The 12,165-nt window shown below is 30.2% G+C and overlaps 1 protein-coding gene and 1 long non-coding RNA gene across 2 annotated transcripts in view; one reads left to right on the forward strand and one right to left on the reverse strand.

Moving 5' to 3' along the window:
* Nucleotides 1-575: 575 nt before the first annotated feature.
* Nucleotides 576-12,165, reverse strand: part of LOC106689133 (uncharacterized) — a 17,655-nt gene continuing 6,065 nt past the window's right edge. The window contains exon 4 of the long non-coding RNA XR_001344390.2: nt 576-787. This is a non-coding gene — a long non-coding RNA (uncharacterized lncRNA). The remainder of the gene's footprint in view (nt 788-12,165) is intronic.
* Nucleotides 5,929-12,165, forward strand: part of AdoR (Adenosine receptor) — a 140,172-nt gene continuing 133,935 nt past the window's right edge. Inside the window, exon 1 of the mRNA XM_014433943.3 lies at nt 5,929-6,235. Coding sequence (XP_014289429.1) covers nt 6,067-6,235 — 169 coding nt within the window. The 5' untranslated portion in view covers nt 5,929-6,066. The remainder of the gene's footprint in view (nt 6,236-12,165) is intronic.

Genomic DNA, 12,165 nt, shown 5'->3' on the forward strand with positions numbered 1-12,165 from the left:
ATTAATCTACTTCAACAGTAATAATATATCGATAGTAGGCAATAAAAAACCTCGCAATTCTATTTGGATAACATTAAGTACAAAATTCAACGACAGAGTAGAATAAATATGAAGATGCCGAGTCTATGGCATATTATGTACAACTAGTATCTACAACTTATTTCCAAGAGTGTCCTTCGACAACTCTGTTCGTCTACTCTTCATAGTCTAGATTAACGACTATTATCATAAGGAGATATGTGCCATAGGAACTCGCTAAAGGGAATTTCGATTCAGGAGGGTATCGATGGAAGAAGATTTCTAGAAATTTGGGATAGATTGGGCCAAGACTTGTGTCACAGCTTTCTATGTTGTATATTAAAGAGGAGGTGACGCGAGTAAACTTCATTGACCTTAGGTGGTTGTAAACAGGGGGGGGGGCAAGTATCCCCCTAGTACTATTCTAGAAATGGTTTCCTAAATCTCGTTATCAACTCATTATGTCAGTTTTAAATTTAATAAAATTTAATTATTTTCAAAAATAAGCCTGCGTGTATATTTAAATATTTTTCATTTATTAAAATAATTGTACATGCTTAAGTAAAATTGTAAAATTTTTCATTTATTTTAAGTATATACTTCAAAAAATGAGAAATATTGTAAAAAAAATTCATTTTTAAATGGGGCTTTTTGTACGCATTTTTCGCTGTGGTGGAAAGTAACATTTGATACCGAGGTCGCTTCGTCTTGTTCGCCCTGATCTGAACACAGTTAGATTTCTTTTCTGTTCTGGTTGCACCGTCAATCCCTAAATAAAATAAATGTTTATTATTTATAATTATTTTCCATTCTTCATAATAAATGTAACATTAACTTAACATCCTAAATATCGTTTCTGTTCCTATAAAAGCAAAATTTATCTGGTGAAACAATTTTTCACTTTCTTAGTTAGGACGCCTCACTTGTATATTATTGATTTAGTAACTAATATTACAATTTGCCACAGTTTTGGGCAATAAGTAATTGTGATGTAATAGATAACATTATATCTAATAAAATATATATATCTGTACCCTGGTAAACAAAAAGGGCCAATGGTTATTTTATTCGTTTTGAGAACTGTTTGAGTGCACATTGACCGTTCATGAGAACTCTCAACTGACTCTTGTTTTTGATCTTTTCGTTAAAAGTATCTTGCTGTTTTTATCAGGTTATTAGCAAGTAAGCAAAGCTAGGGTGTAAGATTTAACCCTCTAGAAGGCTTATCTAGCCAGATGTTTGAGAACTACTGTTCATCTTCTGCAAGATGTCTATCCAGTACAACTTCCGGGAGCAACTTCTTTCAAGCATAAACCCATTTTAACTGTTATGTTTGGGAGAATGCAGTCTCTTAGATGCCGATTAGCGGAAGTTTTTCCTAAATAGTATATTTACTTTTGCAGCGTATCATCCGTTGTTTTTTCACCAAAATAAAATTATTTACTAAGCTACGCAAATATTGCCTCTCCCTAAACATACTTCGTCGGGGCTTTCTGTGAAGTGTCTCGTATTTTTTCTAACCTCCTATTTATTTATTTTTAATCAATTACAATTATATATTACTTAACTTAGGAAAATTATATATACACATATTTACATTTTATCTTGAAAAGTGTCTCGTAGTATACCAACAACCTTGTTATATCAATAAAATCATTAACCAAACTAGAAGAGTAGTAGGTGGGAGCCCTGATGTCGGCAAGTGGGACGAAACTGGTCAGAATCTTTCTAACGTATCGGTCTGAAACCTTTTTTTTTCAACATAAGACATTCTTAGTATTTGTTTAGGTTGTTATTTTAACTTTACCACCTCGCATTTTTTTTTTTTTTTGGGAAGTATAGATAAAAAATTCAAAGTTACAACACTTTTTCTATTGGAAGATATTTGATTAACCGTTTGAAATATATGAAATTCGGTGAGGTCAAATGAACACAAATAGTAAATAAACTATTTACTGTGAGCCAACGTTTCGTCCCACATCGCAGATTTGGAATCTGCCCTGGAACTTCGTTAGGGCTAAAAAATTATATAAACAACTAAGATAATGTAACTAAGTATGAGAATAGATAACATGAAATAAAATTAAACAAAAGTGTGGCTAAGTATGGTTTAAAGTATGTGGAGATTCATTTAAAAATGAACAAAGTAAATTAAAGAAATTATAAATAAGATGAGAAGAGTATAAATAAAAAAGGATTACAAAAACGTAAATAATAAAAATTAGACAAGTAGATAAAAAAGAAATAAAAACTTACAATACACAATAAAAACGTAAAGTAAGGGAAATAAGAATAAAATAAATAATTTTTTTTTACTCTATTCTGTTTTATGGTTTCAACTAAGTTGCTTCAGAAAGGACCTTACAAACATATTTTGAGCAAAAAAAGAAATTAATTTTGTTTTTTACTTGTTTTTATTCTTTCGAATGAAATTCGAGGCGAAAAATTCCAATTCGTACTAAGCAGCCTAAAAACTTACAATAAGACCCAATACAATCAAATTGTATTCTAATAATTTTACAATTTCCAAAACTTAGTGCTGTAATGAATCTTACTGGTAGTTATATTTGTGAAATTGATCATCAAAATTTTATAGTATTATATTTAGTATGTTCCGAAATTAGCAGATTAATGCCCACTCATCTACATCCTTACTGACCTATTCTTGTTAATTTTAAAGGGGCAAGTAGAAGCTTTACTGTAAATAGAAAATGTTACAATTTAAATTTTAAATAAATTTTCTGGTTTCTATATGGCATTTATGTGGAATATTAAATGTGAAAACATAGTTTTTATTTTTTTAAATTATTTTTATACCAGATCGTCCTGGTGGGCCTTACATGGTTGATATAACTTATATTATATATATTTTTTAACAGTTGATTATGAGGGGTATAGTCATACAAATGACACCTATAACTATATAAAATGTTCTTATTAAAAAAAGTAATAAGAATAAAATAAATAGATAAGAATAATGCTTCTTAATAAAAGAGGAAAGTAAAATTAATAACAAAAAATAATGAAATTGGTACACTTAAATAAAACAAACAATTGTCTTATAATAGTAAAAAGAAACAAGTTAATATGAAAAAGGGAAGAGAGAAGAAAAGAGAGAAAAAAATAATGAATAAATAAAATGAATAATAATAATAAGTCAATAGAGGTAGTGTGACTATGAATTAATTTTATATTTATAAAAGAATGTCTTGCAGCAGTCTGGGCTTCAGTCTTCGGGTTGAGGTTGGGTTTCCGAGGTTGTAGGTCACTGCTCCTTTAACTGTCGGCAACTGGGAGTGGAACTTCATGAACCGTTTTTTGATATAATACTCTATTGACTCCATTTGTAATTCGCGATGCAATTGGCTATTTCTTATGAACCAAGGAGCATTAACTGCGGTTCTTAGGACTTTATTTTGAAAAGATTGTAGTTTTCTCCTTTTCGTGAAGGATGCCGCTCCCCAGACTTCACAGCCGTACATCAGCAGTGGCCTGAGGATTGTTTTAAATATAAGAACAGTTGTTTCTGGTTTTAGTTTGGAATTTCTGTTTAGGATAGGATATAGCATTGTTAACCTTGCATAAGTTTGAGTTAGTTTGATGTTGATATGGTGATCCCAGGTAAGGCGGCGATCTAGGTGAATTCCCAGGTATCTTATTGTTTCACTGGCAGGATTCCATTTCACATTTTTACCTTTGAGGATTAGATCCGGTGGATCTGGTGGGCGTCGAAGAGTAAAAATTTTGAGTTGCATTTTTCAATATTCAAGCTAATCATCCATTTAGTGAAATATTGTTCTAAATCATTAAGGTGACTTTGCAAAGTGTTTCTAGCTATTATTATGTCATCATGTTGAGCTGTATCGTCAGCGAACATAGCTATGGAGGTGTGTGTGGACTGGGCGATGTCGTGAAGGTAAAAGTTGAACAAAATGGGAGAAAGGACTGAGCCTTGTGGAGTACCGGCATTGATTTGTCTAAGGGTTGAATTTTTGTTATTAATTCTGACTGAAAATGTTCTACCATTAAGGAATGAGCTCAGAATTTAACACATAGTTTGTACTTATTCGCCAATGTTAAAAACGTTCCACAAATTTGAAATCCATATTGAATAATTTTATTGAATGTAGAATAAAATAAAAAACTTTATTTAAATGTGATTTGTCGTAGATTTCCACAATTCCACAAAGCGTATATTAAAAATAATTTCATTAGTGATAGATATTGCAAATTTTAAATGAACGACATTGCAGATATTTTAAGAAGATAGCTCGGTGGGTAAGAGGCTGTTTTAATATCCCTCATCCCTGGGCTGTAAATAATCTGGCTGTTGCAGATAATTATCTATTCCGTTAAATCAGCCGTGAGTCATTGTGGTGGTTAGTCCCAATCTCTGTTAAGTCGGTACCATTAATTAAGGGAAAACCTGGTGTCTGAGGGCAATCTTGATCAAATTACTTCTTTGCATAACCTTTGTTCAATAAATATTACTTCCTTACAAAGTACTGAAAACTAATCGACGCAATCAGAGAAATAAACACCAGGTTTTGACAGTTTTTTTGAAGTATCAAGACAAACGGCGAAGTAAATATCGTGGGAGTGCATAAGCATTTTTAACCTAGCACAGGTGTTTATACACTTTCTTATGAACGCATCCGTTAGTGAATCGCTTTTTTAAACCATATAGAGTGGTTTTTCTCAACACGATTAATATATGGTCCGATATTTAATCGCAATACAGTGTGCTAAGACATTGTACTTCATTTTTATCGCACCAATGGACTGTGTACAACTGCCATCTTAAAGGTGATTCCGCCTGGAATTCCTTAATTTCATCAATGAAACTTACGACTTTTTATTTTTAATAAATAATATTTCAAGATATTAATGACGTTTATCCTCTGTTGTACCTCGAGCAATATTTATATAAATAGGACTTTTAATTATGTAAAACAAGAAAGAACCCAATGTAAATGAAAAACTGTCTTAAATGACTAGTCATAATACATTAAATAAATAATACAACCTCACTGTACAAATTAATTTGTATTGTCTTTATAGTCTATTGATTAAGAATTAATTTATCTCAAAAACCTCCAAAGATATTTGCTTTATAAGACGCAGTGATTGAGTGATTACTTCTGCCTTGGTCTGTCTAAGGTAAAATATATAGCAGTGACTTGTAGTAAAATGATGAACATCTTAACAACAAACTTTTAAGATATTGCTTAGAGCTTACATTCATTATAAACTAAATAGGTTACACAAAATAATATTACTTTGAGTGAATATACATCTTTTTACTGAAAAATCGGCATATGCAGTAAAGAAAAATGACTTTTCCAATATACAGCAACATTATTCAATTTTCTCACATAACTGAGAAAGTTAGAAGAACTTAAGTCGGATGGACTAGATTTTCCAATAGTTGATATTTTTATGTTGACACAAAAACTAAATTTTTTTTTACTAAACTAGTACTTTATAAGTACCCCAAGATACACTACATATTAGTTTCAATATCATGTTAATAAACGATATCTTACTGCACGATTTCTTTCGATATTAATCGCCCCCATAAACCCTGCCATTGACAAGTATTATTTTATTTAATTTAATATATTTCCAACATTCATTTGTCCTCTCCTCTCTGCCGAACAAATGAACAGAATACTTATTACTTAATGATAAATGGCGTTTTGCAGTTCCATTGATGGCCATGTCACTATAGCGTACACAACTGTCACATCCAGAAGAAGTACATCACCTTCCACTTTCCCGCTCAGCTATCCCCCTTTCCCGGAGGGTGGGGGAGGGAGAGCTGGTGGGGGCGGGCGACGGGCCAGTCCTGGCATGGGCGCCCTCGACCCGTGGTACTTGGGCTCGGAGCTGGTGGTGGCCATCGTGGCCGTCTTGGGCAACGCCGCCGTCGTCGTCGCCTTCGGCAGAGAACGCCGCCTCCGCCGGAGGACCAACTATTATATCGTTTCTTTGGCGGTCGCAGACCTCCTGGTTGGTCTTCTTGGAGTACCTTGTGCTCTCCTGGCCATGGTCGGCAAGCCGACAGAGCTCGTCGCCTGCCTCTTTACTCTTTCTTTGCTCATCGTTCTTTGCACCATATCAATATTTTCCTTGGTAGCAGTGTCCATAGACAGGTACTGGGCTATCTTGTACCCAATGGGATATTCCAGAAATGTCCGCACGAAAACCGCAATCCGTAAGTACTTTGTATATCATTTACAGATAAAATGCTTACTTATGGCCAATAATATATTTATATATAGTTATGTATTCTTCCACTGAATAGGGTCACAGACGATTCAAAGGTTGTTTAAATTTTTTTTTTGCGGGGAATTTAGTAACGAATAATGTTTCTGAACCTTGCATGGTCTACTATTCTACAGTTTTTCTAAGGGGTAAATAATTTTGACACTCTAGATATCCTTTTTTTAAAATAATCTTTCAGGTTTTTTTAACTAGAAATAATTTTGTTAAACGTTGTAATAATAATTCATGCTAAATAAAACAAATAATATTCAACGTATAGATGCTGAACATAAATAAAATGTGAATTATAGCTAAAAGAATGTTTTTTGTTGAAAAATTGAATAAAATCACTATACATAAAATGAAAATTGTATGAGTGGATATATTTATAATTATTATTTATTACAGGAAATTACGTTCAAAAATGAAAAAAAAAAATGTTTTATTCCTTGAGTGCATACAAATTTATATTGTATGGCAAAAATCTGAAATAAAATTAATAATTTGTACACTTTTTCAAGTAAAATTGTAATTACATATATCTTTGAGGAAATGTTATTGTTTTTATATCTTCTCTCAATTAAAAAACATCTACAACCCTAAACAATTAATAATAATTGTTTTCATTATGTGCTAGATTTTTGTTTCTAATTGCAAAATTTAGTTACTTTTCTATGCAATAAAGTTTTTTTCAGTACATCATTAAATTATAGTCTATGCAAGTGGTATTAATTTAGTATGTTTATTGTAAAAGGACGCTAACAATAAATGTTATAAATATATGAAAATCTATATTTTTTTTGTATGGTGAGCCAAAACGAAAAGTAAATTGAAATTATTCTAGTGACGAATATTAGGGAAAAAAAAACATTACTACAACATTGTACTTCCAATAAAAGAAAAAATATATATTGTGCGTTGATTAAAAAAATATATACATATTAAACAATGTTTTCAATATATATATAATTGAAATTCATAAAGAATATTATTTGAATAATTATTAAGTAACACTTAGGAAAAATAAAATTTTATTGTACAGAAAAAGAAGGTATGAAATCTTTTAAGATGGAGTTAAATAATATTTTTTATAAATATGTTCAAATAAGAGTTTCAAACAATTAACCTCCTACCTCCTACGAAGGGCTGACTACTGATATTTTATATGAGAGTTTCAATGTGATTCTGAAATCTTTTTTTTTTCTTAGTATATTTCTGTTTGGAATGGGAAAAATATATATTATTTCAATTATAAGTAAATAAAGAATGTGAAGTGTTAGTGTTAAAACTTCTTAGTTTTTTTAAAAATCCAATTGGCAATGTTCTTTGTTGTTCCTGACATGCGTTTACTTTCAAGATGAAAAGGCTAAATCTGTATAAACTAACCCTTGTTTCCTTTTTTACGTTTCAAAATCCATTGTTGCTAAACTATCTACATTCATAAACCGGTGTAGTGCAAAAATATGTACATCATATAATAAAACTTATTTATTTTTGAAGTTATGCGTCTTTTGTCTGACCCTACATCATATTATGGTGGCAATGTATAATATCAGAATTTGTCAAAGCTACTTAAATGCTCTTCTAAACTAGAATTTCATGGCTCTCATAATATGCTGGCTATACTTACACAATAATGATTGTTCAGTATTTTATTTTATAATTTATAAGTAATTTATTACTTTCAGATACCTAGAAATGTAATATATGTAACTTATACATGTTATGTATGAGTACATATATACAGGTATAAGTAGTTAGGAAAAAATAGTGAATTATTTAAACTTCAAGTTTTCAACTAAAATACTTGTTTTGGCCTCCCCTGAGTTCAAAAAAGCAAGCCTCACAAAATGGTTGTTGTGTGTGCCAGTCTAACTCAAAAACGAAAATTTATAAGGTACTGAAATTCTACTGCAGTTTTTTCGCCAAAATCGAATTTTCTCTAAAAGGACTAACGATTTAATCGTTTGATTAAATATGGTGAATCAATGAGAAATTAAGTGCTCTTTAACACCAGTTAGGTCTTATCCTCATTAAAATAATATAACAGAACTTTAACACCGAATTTTCAAACATCTTCCTTTGAAGTACCTTTCATTTTTTTAATTTAAAAACAAATAATCTGTTCTCATTGTTAGCAACAATAAACAATGTATAAATACAAAATTTGACGTTATTTTATGAATATCTAAAGGAGAAAAATAGATACATTCTAGTCGAACAGGAAGAACTGTTACCCTCTAGCAATCCTGATTGCATGATGGCTTCATTATCTTTCGTTGAATTTTAGATTTATATTTGTTATATCTACCTTTAGGAACCCTAAAATACGAATTTGCATAGCAACATAAAAATAAAATCCTTTTTTTCTATATGATAGCTCTTCTTAGATTTTTTTTTTTACGTTTGAATCATGTACATGTGAGTGAATATGTGTATACAATTAAAATAAACCATAGGCGTTGATAACCACAAGGTTTTAGACTTTGAACAGCATAAAAAAAAAATTGTTCATTATTTTCGCCTTTCCTGGTCTTTAAATTTTTTTTTTTTAACAACAATAATAGCGTTAACTTTAACACGAATCTACCAATCTACACATAACATGGGGATGTGAATAGAATAGTGAGTGAGAGTTGTGTGAAAAGTGCACCGCACCAAATTTTATCATTTATAATAGATGTGAAGGTTTTTGAAATCTTGGTAACTTTTGAAAACTTCATCCATCCATACTTAAATGTCAAATTTAGGTTTGTATAACATATGTTTGTTGTTAATCTTGGATTAAATTTATGAAAGAAAAAAAATCAAAACAGTACAAAAATTACAAATGATACCTTCTAGTTATTTTTTGAACAATTTCAATTGATTGATCATGAGAGTTCGTGTGCTCATATTAGTCCTAGCGGATTCTCGATAAACCAGTTTGTTGATTGAATCTCGCAAATATTGAATTATTTGCTTACCAATAAATATTTTAATATGATAGAAAATGTTTGTCATTTGAAATCATATTTTTCAATCACAAAAGACACAATTTTTATAATCAGAACTAATAGCAAGAATCTATTCTATTATTTTTAGTTTTAAACAAAAGTATAATTTATTTAATCAATAAATAATGAACTATTTTTATGGTATATAAGAGTTTGGGAAGTCCATGACTTGGAATCTACCACTAGAACTACAAGTAAAATATATTTATCAATACCAAGCAGTGAATAAAGGAATGCTGTAAATATTAATCGGAAGAAGCCGGAAACAATTGTTGAATTAACATTGAATAACCGATATCACTGATAGATGTTTATAATTTCAGCGTTGATAATTTTAAATCAATTTATTAAATTTAAAACTACTTATGGAGACTGAAATTAGATTCAAGCCTCTTATATAAACTATTGCAATATTTTATCTCAAACGTATTTTAATAAAATTTGGAATTGTTTTTATTCATTGGGAAATGTGTTATTATTTCCTAATGAATTTGAATATATTAGAAATATATTAGTTTCATTTCTTGAAAATTGATTTTATTATTTCTATTCATTTAACTACTTTTTTAGGTAATTTTCACTGATTTGTCACGTTTTTTAAAAATTAAAATTATATGTTACAAAAATGTATTAATATAAATATCCAAAATTGAAGGCAACATCTTAAAATCAACTAGTCTATAATTCTTTTAATTTTTTTGTTATTTGAAGTTGAAGCTATGATTGACATATATGTTATAATGGTTTGTTAAATTTTAGATATTTGAACATAGTATGTTAAAATAGTTTCTTAAATTTTAGATAAATGGAGATAGCGTGTTAAAATAGTTCGTTAAATTTTAGATGCTTGGATATTAAAAAAAAAAAAATGATTGTTTTTGTATTTTAACTTGTACAATAAAAATCTGTTATGACGGCTATTAAAGTAGAATGAAAATTTTGAATATAATTTTCACCATCAATAGTTTGGCAATGAAAGCGAAAATAAATGTGGAATTTATCACTAAAGTATTTTTAAACGACTTATAATGAATGGGTATTATTTTCTCATTAATGATCGTTATTTCAAAATGGATTTTATTTTTCGTTCTCGAATGCCAACACATATTTAAGTAAAAGATCCTAGCTGTATAATTCTTGCTTTTGTTTTCTTTCTTTTCTGATTATTTTCTTCCTATCACCAGTCCCATTCTCAACATTTGCTCAGAAGCAGGCCTATATCCTCTATCATTTAGGAGACAAAAATTAGCCGTAAATTATGTTTCAAAATTATTTCAACAAACAAGTCATCCAACTTACTAATATGTTTTCCGATCTAAATTCTCCATAGCTTTACGGCAGAAACCAAATCCAACAGTTCCTTTGGCAGTAAGAATCACTCTGGCTATCTCAACATTTAAAGCAATCCCGAAACTGAAGCCTGAAATTCAGGACCCACCTTGGACTCTAAAAAAACCTATAACAATGCTACATCCGTCCCTTATGCACAAAAATAACTCCACATCTGTCGAATAGAAAGAAAGGTTGTCACGTCTTGTAGAAAATATTCCGGAACATTTTTTTTTATACACTGATGGTTCCAAATCAGACAACTCATCTTTCGTTACACGCGAATCAACACACAAACTTACATTATATCAATTATGTTCAATATATACCGGCGAACTCTACGCAATGAGTTGATTTTTGAATCAACTTACTATAAGTGGGTGTACTTCAAGGTAACATTTTAATCCCTTTCACCTGTTTGTTTTTCATTGCTAGCATTCCCAAGCACTCTTACAAAGACAGATGACATCACCACTCCTAGTCTCCTAGTGCTACTTAGTCATAAATATGCAAAAATGGGCTCTCTTGCGTTACAAAAACATTACTTGGACATGGAAAACATATTCTACCAGTAGCTGATGAAAATCATAAGAAAACGCAGATAATTTTACTCATCTTTGCTTTCCTCTATTGAAAGCAGTTTGTCCCCTGAATTCATGATTTAAAATGGTTCACAATCTTTATTAAACTAGATACGAATACAGTCTACATATAGATAACATATTATAATAGTCTAATAATAAAAATTATAGTTATAAAACAAAAATAATAATATTTAAAACTTAAATCTTGAAATATAAGTTAAAATGGTTGTACCATGAAGCTGTACTCTATAAGCTATACATCTATGAACTAAGGGAAACGTTTTTGAAATGTTTATTTTCAAAAAGAGTTTTTAGTATCTACATGGTAGAAACGTATCTTCATTGGCCAGCAAACACGAACTTTATTATTTTTCTATTAAGCGTTCTCTGACTTTCCCACCATTTTCAATAACGTTAGTAAAATACTAATAAAAATACTAACAAGTATAATGTAAAAATATGAAATAAGAAAGTATATGTAATTGATTGTTTAATTTTTGAACATGTATATTTATTATGGAGCTGTAATTAATATTTCACCTTAACGATTAGACAATATTTTGCAAAGCTGTTCTTAGCAGAGAAAGGTGACATTGCTCGCAGACCTAGCCATCTTCATTGAAACAGGTGGGGTTAATGGAGCGCTGTATATCGGATTTGTTGTACCCTGCCCCTTCTTGGTGGATCAACTCTTCCTTTACTTACTGTTTTATCTACTTGTTTTACGCATCATAATAGTTTTTTGGTCCCACAGATCAACTTTATAACAAAAACCAAACCATATTTTCCTTTAGATTTTCCGAATAATTATTATTCCGCTTATGAATTTTTTCTTAAATAATTTTGATAAATGAACAAAAAAATGTTTATTGCAAAATTTTTTAGGTATTTTGTCAGCATCGGTTTGGGCCACCCACGAATTGCTTTTCACACACGTATATTTTCATATCTGTGTAGCCATTTATATATAT

The sequence above is a fragment of the Halyomorpha halys genome, unplaced genomic scaffold, assembly GCF_000696795.3.
Source record: "Halyomorpha halys isolate HHAL.00 unplaced genomic scaffold, Hhal_1.1 Scaffold1282.1, whole genome shotgun sequence".
NCBI classification, from domain to species: domain Eukaryota; kingdom Metazoa; phylum Arthropoda; class Insecta; order Hemiptera; family Pentatomidae; genus Halyomorpha; species Halyomorpha halys.